The 14020-nt window shown below is 36.6% G+C and overlaps 1 protein-coding gene across 8 annotated transcripts in view; it reads right to left on the reverse strand.

Annotated features, from left to right (window-relative positions):
* Nucleotides 1-6851: 6851 nt before the first annotated feature.
* The window catches only part of LOC139965555 (F-actin-monooxygenase MICAL3-like), an 84281-nt gene continuing 77112 nt past the window's right edge, over nt 6852-14020 (reverse strand). For all 8 annotated transcript variants that reach the window (XM_071968090.1, XM_071968047.1, XM_071968082.1 and 5 more), the window contains one exon: nt 6852-13418. In XM_071968090.1, the coding sequence (XP_071824191.1) occupies nt 13349-13418 (70 nt within the window). In that variant the 3' untranslated portion in view covers nt 6852-13348. The remainder of the gene's footprint in view (nt 13419-14020) is intronic.

Genomic DNA, 14020 nt, shown 5'->3' on the forward strand with positions numbered 1-14020 from the left:
ATTCTGTTATTTTATGAAGACAGGGAAGTCATTTGGAAAATACGTTATATATCTTTCCCGCGTAACTATCATTCCATCGCATATTTTAACCCTTTGTCGGAACGTCACGTGACAATTGTTGCTGTTCAACAAGTTGAGGAATACAAAAGAGCTTGGGAAAAAATTTAAATCTAAATGCAGGTGGTGATTACGGATGCCTTGTACATACATTTTGCTTAAATTTTTCGCGTCACGCGTCAACGACCGTAACCGATTCGTAAAAAAAAGACGGAGCGCTCGCACTACAGAATAGTCAGAATGCATTTAACTACACCCTTCCCTCTGTCACTCATTCCTCCCCAATCATAAAAGCATTCTCCTGCCATTCTTATTTCATTCTTTCATTTCAATAATTTTAGTTATATTCGACTGTTGATCACAACACCGTTTTTTGAGGGTTTCAACCTACAATGTCCTGGTAGCATTTAGTTTATACTCTGATTTAAAAACCTATACCGTATGGTTATATATATATATATATATATATATATATATATATATATAGATGATGATGATGATGATGATGATGATGATGATGATGATGATGATGATGATGATGATGATGATGATGATGATGATGATGATGATGATGATGATGATGATGATGATGATGATGATGATGAAAGTGATGATGATATATCCCCTGGTGCAAATTTGCCTAAAACAGGTTCTTGACCAATCCCCCTTCCTCTCTCTTTCTTCCCCACCAAGCATTTTGTACTACATATTTGTAACTAAGTGATAAAAGATAACTACCACATATGTGTTGGGGAAATTTTACCCTTCCCCAAGCCCCCCCCCCCCACAACACCCTCATGATAGTGATATTCTCCTAGTGGATCTACTGAAACCACCCATCATACCACCCTTAACATTAGTACCCATCCAGTCCGTGAAACCATTCTTTGTGACACAAATTTAAAAAAGCCTCCAGCTTTCCACCCACATTTATTATTAATCACACCAAAGAATAAACTTAGAAAAGCATAACAAATATTATGTAGAATGACAAGGGTGAAAGTAGGGCAATATGTCGGTCGTTCATCTTTTACATATTTTTAGATCGATGAACTTCCTTTTGAAGTTTTTTTTATAGGCCAAATGGAATATTCCATATGGACATTAGTTCTCACCTCTTTTTTTTTTTCTTTTCCCCCGTTTCTTATTCTTTTTGGTCAAAAAAACAAATTTGCAAAAATTCGGAAATAGGACACTTAAATCTGTCACGCCCAATCCTTATTGACACGAGACAATTGCCTCTCGACGTACCCTAAAACAATGTCACTAATTTCTACGGGAAGCGGTTTCAATACCCGGACGGCTGTTTACCCCTAAAATCATTCGTTATATTGATTGAAGAAACATTTTAAGAAAGCAAAAAGTTGAAAAAGGCCCCCCTAAAATAAAAAATAAAAAATTTCCCAACAACCTTGAGGGGTTTTAGTACGAGAGACTAATAAGAAGGGACTATCATATGTAGACAATGAATAAGTTAACGGGCATATAATGAGTTCTTAATAATAAAGGGAAGTTAAATGCTATGGGGTTAAAATATTTTGACATAAATAGGTCTATAAAAGTTACGTATAATATGAAATAAATTAAGGCCAAACTAACAAAGTTTGTATTTCGCTTTAAAGTGACGTACCCCTTGAATTGGTCATATTCTCGTTACACATATACAAACCTAGAAGGAAATAAAATTCCTCTCCAGGAGCGGCGGGGAGTGGGGGGGGGGGTGGGCAGATGAGCACATCCATCCTAGCTATTGTGCTCCCCTTCATTAATTGGAAGTGTCTCTTTTGGGTAAAGAGTTCTAATTTTATTTCTTGTAATTCATTAATATACCGTTTATGTATTTAGAAAGTGTAATGAATTGTGATAAAAAATTGAATTGGTCATATTCTCCTGACACCATATACAAACCTACAAGGAAAGAAAATGCCTCTCGAGGGGCGGCGGAGAGTGTGGGGGAGGGGGTGAGCAGAGGGCACATCCATCCTAGCTATTGTGCTCCCCCTTCATTAATTGGAAGTATCTAATTTGGGTAAAGAGTACTAATTTGCTTTTTTATAATTCATTTTTGTATTTAGAAAGTGTAATGAATTGTAATACAAAATATTGTATTTTGTCGCAAAATTAAGAAATAATTTAATTTAAAAAGTGTCCATTTGTTGATCAAATACTAAAACTTGCGGTACGATTTTTAGGTGAATTCTTAGTGGTTTGCCTCTTATTATTATTACTTTTTTAAAATTATAACCATCTTTTTTTCGTGCTTGGATGTTAAAAGGTAGCATATCAGTTAAACTACTGGCGTTGTTAAAGTCAGGAGCATTGTAAAGGGTGATTTAAGGCATTTTAGAAATTCGTTGGAGATTCATCAGCGAGAGCTGTTACACAAACCTGACTAGATTAAATCGTTTTTATTCTGTTTTCCTTTGTTTCTCTTTTGGTACCAAATATCTTTTTTTAAATTTCATGTGCTTGTTATTCGTACAAATTTGATGTCACTAATGGAGAAAGTATTGATAAACAGCTTATTACAGACACATTTAAAGACGCTTTAAAGAATTAATGAGATCAGATTATAATGAGGTATACATGTTCGCCATCGACCTAGCATCTTGCATAACTTTGAAGAGATCTGAAGAAAACAAAACTTGCAACCTCTCCTTCAAAGCATCACTGGTTGTCTTCATGTCGACATGTGGAAACAAGAGAAACGGGGCCACACGGAAGGCAAGATATATCTTCCCTCTTATTATATGCTGCTAAGTTTAAAACAAAGGAATTTGATTGCGGTACACCAGCTTGCTAAGGGAGCTATTTCGGTACAGTTGCCTGGAAGGTTATTCCGGTCGTTGTCCTACTAACCGGTATTTTAGAGAGCCCTAGTTGTTAAAGTGTTCCTCGGTCTTTTGCTTGATTTGTTTTCTTTGGTCAGAGGTGGAGAAAGAGAGAGACGGTGATGGACAAGAGGCATAGGCGTAGAAGGCGGGGGCTGGGGGGGGGGGGGGGGGGGCTGCAGCCCCCAACCAAAAAAAAATGTGAAAAATTCGGCAATATGCTGAGAATTTTTCGGGCAGCTACTGAAAGAAAAATACTTTGCAATATGTTTTTCAATGGTTAAACTGATATTATTATTATTATAATTGTAACGACTTCCCCAATAATTTTAACCAATATGGAAGGGTAATAAGACGAAAAATGATTGTATGTTATTGGCATGTGTTGTAGTAACCGATGAATGCCTATATGATATGCTCATGGGCGCGCGAAAAATTTTGGTTATATTTATCGGGCAAGTCGTTACAGCCCCCCCCCCCCCCTCCCCCAAATGAAATTAGGCTCATACGCCTATGACAAAAGGTGCGCATTTACTTTAATGTATAGTTGTTGTTGTTGTTGTTGTTGTTGCGTGCAAATACATGCCATGACCAATCTGGAGTGATAATATCTCAACTGATATATCAGAAAGGAAAATTAATATGCATAGTAACTAGTTCTTTTTTCTCAAACAAATTTATCGTATTAAACGGTGGAGGGAAAAATTAATAACAATTTTATTGTTTATATTCCTCTGTATATTTTGAGGTTTCTTCTCCTATAACCATTTCACCTCTTTTCATCTCATTGTTCATTTTTTCGTCTAATTATACTCTGTGTTTAATAGGTCGTGGTTCCTAATTAACATGTCCTGTCCTATTTTGTTAATTTGACCTATTTTTCTATGCATTCATCTCAGTTTCTCTCAGATACGATTCTGCAATAGATTCAAATGCATCGGTCTCTCTATTTAACTTTGATATATTTTCCTGCTCATGTTTTTTCGTAATAGATTAACAATTTGTTGACATTTTTTCTGCCTCTCACAGTTTTCGTCTCTTTGAATTCAATCGCTGTCCATTAGTACAATGTAGAACGATAGGAAAGGCAATTTTTCTAAATTAAAAATGTTCTTCTGCTGGCCAACCTAAAAACATAAATATCGGACAGACTAAGCCCGAAAATTCTTGAACATAAAGTTACTTCACGTTGCAAAATATAGCACCAGATTGCATCTTAAGACCCTTAATTAATAACAAATGTTCTCAAAAGGGGGGAGGGAGGGCACCCCTAAGAACCCCTCCCACAGGACAGCATTCACAAATAAACCTAATTAAGTGTTGTGCCCCCCTCCCAAGATTGAAATGTCTGGCGAAGCCACAGGAGCAGCGAGGGATGTATGGTTACGTTTGCATAAAGGAGGCTTGGATTCCAGTGATTAAGAAAGCCAGGGCTTTGTTGTTGCTAAAAATCTACATAGTCATTGTATATACGGACAGTTACCTTGCAGATACGTTTGGCATTATATTATTGAGCTAATTGCATTTATAAATAAGAAAAACTGAAAAAATGTATTTAATTGTTAGCCTTGTTTTGGTTCGAAAACTACGGAGTCACTCTTACATACCTTGCAAAATTGCCAGGGGCACCGCGGATAGCAAAGTCTGTAATGAATATAACGCGGATCACAAAGTCAATAATTACTATTACGGTTAGATTCGTTCAACGCGGCAGCATACAGAAACGTTGTACTCAAAGCCGATGGCCAAAGTGAATAATTAATCAGGTCACACATCCGAAGTTTATGTATCCAAGTTCTTCAATACCGCCCTCGTCTCCTTTCGGGAGACATTTCATACTGTGGTATTGATTCATTAATACATCGTAAATACGTCATTCATCGACAATTTCGTTTATGGGGTCCACTTGCTGGAACTGTTCTGTATCTTTTTGTTAACTTCTGATATTTTTTCTTTTTCATTTCATCTATTTGTTATCAAATACTCGGTCTTAAAGAACTTTGGATTGGTTTGAATCTATCGCAGTCTTCCCCTTCCCACACCCATTCATCCCCCCGGCCCTCCCACACCCATTCACCCCCCGGCCCTTCCCCACCCAAGGAGCTTAATGATAGAAGAATTGTTCCTGTTTCCTTGTTTGTTGTCGGTTTGATATCTTTGTTTGTTTTATTCTTTTCTTTTTCTTTCAATTTTGTTCTGTACATCTTGGTACATCATTCTGTACAATTTACCCGAACTCATCAAAAATGCACAGTTCATAGAATTAACACATTACATAGGTTGTGGCCAAGATAAATATATATATATACACCAGATACATACTTCAGATAACCGGGGGGGGGGGGGCAAGACATGCTCATTTGGTGCTTAAATTGCGTGCTGTACCGTGCGAAAATCATTGCTGTGAAAATGATTACGGTAGTGAAAGAGGGCAGACTTTTGGGGAGAGAGGGGGGAAGGGACTGTAGTCTAGAGACGAAACGAGGACGGCAAGAAATGTGCACAATTTTTCAAGAAATCAACAACCCCCCCCCCCCCCCCCCACAATATTATTATTATCCGTAACAGAGGGTAGAACCTATATGGTGTCATGAAAAGTCATATCAATGTGCAGGCGCGGCGGAACGGAAAAATTATTGGGGGGGCTAATGTGTGGAGACTATCTTAGCGGAGCGCCACCATCGGTTGGCGCGGAGCGTACAAGAAAATTTTGGGTTTTTTCAAACCCCCAGATGGCCGGAAACGGCACTTCCCGAGTGTTTTATGCTGCGAATACCTGGCCCTAAAATATGGGTCTCAAGCCTGCAATTTCTCAGATTGCACGTAAAGTCTGTAAAAACATTGTAATTTGTATATTCGATGGTGTTTTAAGAGAGTAGCTATTACTCGTAGTGTACTCGCAACGACGTTTTTGAGTGTAGTAAGGGCAGTGGCGGGGCTAGGGGTATTGGTCGGGGGGCAAGAATGGTCTGTAGGGGCGCTTTCGACACTATCTAAGCGGAGCGCCACCACAGGTTGGCGCGGAGCGTACAGAAAATTTTTGAGTAAAGATACTCCCGAGATTGCAGGAAATGACCCTTTCCGGGGCTTTGCTAATCTACAGATAAACGGAGAATAAATAGGTGTCGTCGCCATTTTGTCGGAAAATACACCGACAGAATATGACAAATGTCAATAGGTATATGAGAGTGCAATAAAATAGTCAAAAATCGCGAATAAGTAAAAAGTAGTGAAAAGCTGAAAAAGGCGCCAGCAGTCCATTTGAGTCCGTCGGGGGGGGGGGGGGCATCCGCCCCTGACTGTATATATGGACGCTCGATCCGCCACTAAGTAAGGGGATGTTGGAGAACTGGCTGAAATAAGGCAAGTCATTGGCCTAAGACGAAGTTGTGTTACGCTTACCGGTACTCACACTCACTGCTTCCACTTTTCACGGGGCGTGAAGACGCGGTTGGGGTGACAATGTGGTCTATAGCCAAGGGACGGGCCGAGGGTCCCCCAGCAATTACTAAAAATATTACACCTATAGAGTATACGTGTGCATCGGACAGATCGACAAGTATGCATTGAAAAATGGGCAGATGTACGTTTCGGAGCCTTGGTAAATATTGGGGGGCTTATCATGCATTTGCCCCCTCAACTTTTTTATTGGGGGGGCTGAGCCCCCCCAAGCCCCCCCGGTTCCGCCGCCACTGTCAATGTGTCAAATCATATCAATGTGTACGGGTTAGCGAAACTTAAATTCTCTGTTCTCTGTTCCCTATACAATGGAGACAACAATTTGTTTTTCCTCTGAAACGACGACGGCTGCCAATACGCGCCTGTGTTTAGTCAGCCGCAATCTTTTGTGGGGTACTATTTCGGCACTCTCGGTAAAGTTGGAACAGGAACAAAAACTCTTTTCTATTTAACGGTATAAATAATCACAAGGAGGACAAAATGAAAACGAGTAAAAATGAGAAATCATTTTTAAAGCAAATATCGCCTTATATTTTAATTGTAATTTACCAATACAATTGTTTGTATTTATAATTTTTATTTTTTATATACGATAGGACTCTTCCATAACTTAAAGCTGTATAAATATGTACCATGTGAGAAAATAGTCTTTTTTATGACAGAAGAGAGAGAAAAAAACGTGATGATTTAAAGCATCATTTTTAAAAGAAACAATAAATTTAAGAATTAAATTTCAAATATCAATTTTTTTTTAATTTACAAAATACCTTATTGACTAGTACTGCTTACCAAGTAATAGTAACAAGGAAAACACAATCAAAAATTATAAGCAAGAGAGAGATGAGTTAAGGGAAGGCAACAATGTTGATCTAATTTCTGATTGGTTAACAAATATTAATGACTTAGACCTAGCCCCGCCCACTTTCACAAATTTGAATAATCAATTATGATGAATGAAACAAATCTGTTTCTTTCATGGACTTAAAGACTTGTCCAATTTCTCTCTGAAGTAAAGAAAATTAATTATATATCCTATCTCTGAACTGCTAATATAGCAAATATTATAGCCCTTGTTTAGCATACTTTCCAATTCAAAATACAAAAATTCATTGTCGATGAATGAAATAACCGTATCAATAGGTCAAGTCCATTTCCTTTTCTTGATTTTTAAAGAATTCCAAACCTCTCTTCCACAAGTATAAAGTTCACAAAGGCAAACTATTCATCCATTTTTCTGATTGGCTAATATTACAATAATATAGGCTGCACTCAGCCCAATATCACTTCAAACAATAAATAACAAATTTTGACGGATTTAATCACTCTGCCAAAACTGCCAACCACCTAGTTAAGCTCATTCCTATCACTGAACGACAAAATTTAACATTTTTAAAAATAAGGAAAGGTGATTATTTTTAACATATTCTCTGACCGGCTCTACCCCAGCTGGTAATTCTTTATATACTGTACGTTCATGACATGCTTCAGCACTCGTACTGCCAGTATGAGCAGTATGGATATTCATGTCTAGGTTAAGAACTGTTCATACTGTCAGTACGAGTGCTTTGAAGAATGAATAATGAGTACATAATAGAGTGGTATTAGCTAGCATTCGAAAATTTGTCACAACTGGCTGAAAACTCCCATTATTACATGTCCTCTAGATCCGCCCACTTTAATGTCTGTCAATACTAAACTTCAATGTACGATATGAAATGATTTTTGTCAATCGGCTAAAATTCGATACCAAATTGACTTTTAGTGATCAAACATAGTTCAGCTTTCCAAACTTTATCCAGTAATGTTTTCCTCCCATTTTGCTTTCCAAATTTTTATTTTGGGTCGATAACATTTTTCTATCCGTTTTTAAGCCCAACAAGAACTGTCAATGACACTACAAAACATTTCTACACATTTTTCATGTTAACAAAATGGAAGTCAGATGTTTGCAGAGTATTCTTCTTCTGTCTCCTTTCTGCATAAAATTAAAATAAATACATAAATTAAATAATCATGGATGTTAAATAGGAATCTAAGAGACTGACTTCCGTCAGCTTGCGGCTTTGATAAGCCAATGATGGCTTCTTCGCGAAATCCTGCTTGCAGGAGGATCTAAAATACATACATACATGAATATCCAGATGTTACATATGATGGTTCCAAATTTGGCAGTATGCATGTAGCATGAACTGCATGGTAAGCAATACTGCAGAATTTACTTGGAGTAGACATAAATGGGCAAGCTGTTGTAAATGCAATACGCCGTTGCTATGGTTCAACATACTCTAAGAATAGTAATAGTAATAGATATAATAATCATAATAAAAATAATAAGTACATTTCTAAAGTGTCAACATCCAGAACATCTTGGCATGGATCAATCAAGATTAAAGAGCTGAAAAGATGAGTCTACAAGTCGTAAGAAGAATTTCCATTACTATCGGTATTGATAGACGATGCTATGGTAAAGCATTCCAGAGAGTGGGACCTGCACATGCAAACATGCCCCCCGTCTCCAAAATATGATCTTGTGCCAGGGTGTGCACAATTTTTTGAGAATGACATAAGTAACATCAAGTGTTGTATCCTTTGATAATATTACAGAGATAATCTAGGAAAGCTTAAGCGAACTGAGGGATTTTGGCAAAATAAACGCATTGTTTAGTTTACAAGCCAACGCAGATCTTAAAGAATTGGTGTTATATGGCTCCCTACGCCTGGAATTAGCGATCGAGCCGGCTTCCCAATCCTCAATAATCTGAAGTTTGTGGACAAGGTATGAAGCACATTCATAGAGGAGTGCATTGCAAACTTGACATATGCATAGACAACCATTATATGAATATTCAGGGACCATTATATGCATATTCAGAGCAACCATTATATGCATATTCAGAGCCAACCAATTCATGAATATACAGATACAATCAATTCATGAATATACAGATACAACCAATACATGCATATTCAGAGACAACCACTACATGCGAGTACAGTTAACTTTATAACATGTTTACTGCAGTAAAAGTGAATCTTATATAAATATACCAATCAAAGACCAAAAGTTTAAATGTATTCGGGTACAGAAAAGTTTGGCATTAACTCGATGTTAAGAAACTTAAAACATGATCAAAGATTGCTGCGACAAAATCGTGACCGAACGGGACCTGTCATTTATGATACTGTCCGATTGTATCAAATTATAACAGAATATACAGTAATTGTACTTCTGATAACAAAAGGATGTGAGACATGTTTAAGATGTTTAAGAACATTATGAAACGGTAAAATCTGTCCATATGAACCAAAATAATCAAAAGAACAATAGACATTAAAGAGTGAGCTAGACTTTATGAGGCTACTTCATTTGATGGTGTTCAAAGATCTGGTTTCAAAATGCATTGTAACAAAAAATAATCCACACCAGCTTACTTTTAGCATAAAGTAATTAATTTAATTTTAACAGGGGTTAGTACCACATTATAAACACTGTTTCCAGCAAATATATTTTGTATAAACTCTCTTCAAAATATCACAAAGAAAAAAAAAGAAGTTGAAAGTTGGCAAAAAAAGATGACTTCAAAACAAAATTGATCCACTATTTCAATTAATAATATCACTTACTGTAACCTCCTTGGAGCAATCACTTCACATCTTGCCAGACCCACCCCCACACTCTCCCTACCCAAGCCCCACATAAAATTATGCATATAGTTATAAACAAAGGAGAATAAGGGGAAGGTTAAAAAATAACTTTGTGCTTGAAGTACAAATGGGAGGAAAAATATTTGTAGAAACTGAAAGAAAAAAGTATGCAAGGTGCTCTTATTAAAAAAGAAAAAAAGAAAAAGAAAAAAGGAAGGTTTTATGTATCCAAATGAGACAATATTATTTAACATGGAAGCCCCAGAAATCTCTGATACAAGACAAACATTCTTTCCATACCACAAACAAGTATTTTCCCCCAAAACAATTTTTAGTGATAACTTTGGGATGTTTCCAAGTTAGTGAGAGCTTGAGTACCCTTTGAGTACCCCTCTCCTTCCCCCCTCCCCAGCCCTGACCTCCTTCCCCTCACCACCTTCTATAGTACCTTTATACTTATTTGGTTCATCACATATTTGATGTCAAGTTCTTTGTTAACTGTGTTTTATACATTAATCAAACTCTACAGCTTGAAATATTCCAGCCTGAGCTGATCATCAATCACGCAAGATGAATGGGCTCTAAATGAACCAGCGTTGAACATCCTACCTTGAGGGTGCACTGAACTAAACGACCATCAGTAAAACCTGATCAGTCTGACAACATAAACAGGTCATACACAAATCCACCATGTTTGACACAGACTTACAGTACAACTTCTGTTCAAGGCTTTGACCAGACTTGAGTACAACAGGATGAGTACGAGTACAGCAGGATGAGTACGAGTACAACAGCATGAGTACGAGTACAACAACATGAGTACGAGTACAACAGCATAGTAACAATACAACAGCATAGTAACAGTACAACAGCATGAGTAGGAGTACACCAGCATGAGTACGAGTACATCAGCATGAGCACAAGTACAACAGCATGAGTACGAGTACAACAGCATGAGTACGAGTACAACAGCAGGAGTACGAGTACAACAGTATGAGTACGAGTACAACAGCATGAGTATGAGAACATCAGCATGAGTACGAGTACAACAGTATGAGTAACAGTACAACAGCATGAGTACGAGTACAACAGCATGAGTGAGTACGAGTAAAACAGCATGAGTAACAGTACAACAGCATGAGTATGAGTACAACAGCATGAGTACGAGTACAACAGCATGGGTACAAGAACACCAGTATGGGTTCATTACAACAGCATGAGTACTAGTACAACAGCTTGAGTACGAGTACAGGTAGAATGCCCCTGTGGTGTATGAGGGGTACCAGTACTAGGTTCTGAATACTAATACCAAGACTTAAATACAGAAAAGCTGTACTAGTTTCAGATCTGAATCAGGAAGATTTATGATAACATGACAGCAAAACGGCAAACAATTCCATATCACTTGTATGTGACCACATTCATCTTTGTTTTGTATATACCAACATCATTGTTTGACTTGTATTTATTTTCATATTTTGGAATTGTTATAGATTTCAAAATACCAAACCCTGTGCGTTTTTAAACAGTAAGAATGTCTTTTGAAAGAGAATTATCAATGGAAGAATGCAGGCAGCTACCAGGCAGTGCCAATGGAATTTTTACTGAGAAGTACCAAATGTACATCATCGAACTGTCCGTGACTTTGAAAAAGTCAATTTTGAAAATCATCGGAATAAATGAAATGATTTTTTTATACCCTGCTAATGAGAGGGAAGATATTAAAGTGAACCAGTTCCACCCACCAACTGCACAGTGCCAGTAATATATAATAAATATATAAATAAAAGGAGGCACAAACCAAAGGAGGCACCAACCCAAACCATCAAGTTTATCTATATAAATGACAGAGATCTTTGCGACTCCCCCCAAAAAACAGCTGATAACAATCTTGCTCCATTTGGGAGATATCCCTAGTTTAGAAAGTCGTTTCTGAGAGCAATAATTTTTTTAAATTTTTGCAAAGACATTGTGTCATCAGAATCTGAAACCATTAACTTCCTCTTTCTTTCTGTTCCGATTGCCAGATTAAATAATTAACAGTGTTGACATTAAATCCAAATGCCATCATGAAGTCATGTTAAGGGCCTTGACATTTTAGGTTCAGCATTTGCAAAACCAATTTCCATAAAATTACAGAAAATTTAATATTGCAAGAAATTAAGAAAAGCGTTTTGTAAGCATAATGAAGCGCATGTGACTCGATGATGTCATAATTAGACTTGATCAAGTCTCCAGCCTTGTGTGTGAAGGAATGTTAAATCTGCGATATCTCCCAAAATGAAATCAGTTGTTTCTAGTTGTTTGATTGAGGTTGTTCACAACATTTATTTCTATCACAAAGACCAATAATTGTGCGTTGGGTTTGAGTTCTCTTGAACACACAAGTTAATCAAACTAAGAGAATACCTTCTTTTATCAAAATTAAAATTTGTTAGAGATTGCTTGTATTCTTACACTGTTGTCCCCCCCTTTTCTCTGACACTTTCTTTTAAATTTCATGGGGAAAAAAATAGAAAATTCATTAAATTTTCCACTTTCTTTTCTCATTTGAAATGAAATTCAGCTGTGTATTCAACTATCAAAATCAACTACATTGCTTATGAGATTTCATTATTGAAGATTTATCGAAGATTTACTCAATTCAAAGCCAAAACACACTGCTCTCTGTTACAGCAATTGACCATAATTACTGTGACCATTTTTCAATTTGTGCTACTGCTAGAATATGAAACTGTACTTAAATATTACAATGCCCTTAGATATTCAAAATTTGATTTATGCCATTCTACCGCAGAATCATACTTAAACTATCATTTTTTAATTTGATTTTCTTCTTTTATGACTCAGTGATATTTAAGCAATATTTTAGACTCTATGAATATGAATGAATGATGCACAGGAAAATAATAATTTAATACCCTGAGCCCAGTAATAGGAAACAAAAGTCTGATTTTTTCCAGGAAGATACCAAACAGAGAGAGAGGCCCTTTAAGTTCAAGTCAACTGTTCAATATTATGTTTACAAGCCATCCCAGCAATTTGTTCCACTTATGTTAGGCTATGTATGATTCATCCAAAAATCAACCAATCACCTGCTTTCTTTAATTCCATCCACAAGACATGCTATAAAGCTTAGGAACAAGAGAGTGCAATTCTGCCTTTATCCAGGTAAAAATATTTGATTTTAACCTTTTTTCTTTCTATCTATCTCTCTCCTGAAGATATCCACACAATATTCTCATGATAACCAGGGGAAGAGATGGCCTTCCCTCACTCCATGAACGTCCATCCGAGAGACAGAAAACTGGAAGCTCTGGTATGTAAATACTAGATTGTCGCCCTCTACTCCCTTCTCATTGTACCGCTGTCAGGATACCTTTCTGTAACATCATACTCTCAATATCTTGGTCTTCGTTTTTCTCTCTGGGAAAAAAAAAAGGGGATGCAAGAAAAAGAAGAAGAAAAATATGAGTCAAATGATGTTATAACTTGTTCCTGTTTCTAAAGGCTACCTGGTCTTCTTTCTGGACGGTGAAAATACCTTTTTATGATATGTGCTGATATTTACAATGAAACCATATACTCAATATAACTGTCTATGATTGAACTATGGGATGATCGTTAGTAAGATTATCATTTTTCAATTATTTTATTCTTTTATATTTTTTTATTTATTTATTTAATTTATTTCCAGTATAAATATAAATATTTATAAACAGGACATCAAAAGTGAATATGTAACAAGAAAACAAAAATTTTAAAATGTTAGTGTACCAAAAAATATATATATATATATACAAAATGTACAAGTGCAGCTGTCTACAATAAATTATCCAGATAACCATTTTGTAAATAAATAGCAGCACGATAAATAAAACTATTTCTATACACATTAATTCTGAATTTTGGTGTTATTGCTTTATTTCTCAAATTATACCTAGTAGTTTCTCGAAGCAGAGCTCATGCTCATCCAAACTGGGGTTTGTTGACAGGAAAGGGGGGGGGGAGGGGGAGACCTACCACCT

This window comes from Apostichopus japonicus, chromosome 1 (assembly GCF_037975245.1).
Source record: "Apostichopus japonicus isolate 1M-3 chromosome 1, ASM3797524v1, whole genome shotgun sequence".
In the NCBI taxonomy this organism is placed as follows: Eukaryota; Metazoa; Echinodermata; class Holothuroidea; order Aspidochirotida; family Stichopodidae; genus Apostichopus; species Apostichopus japonicus.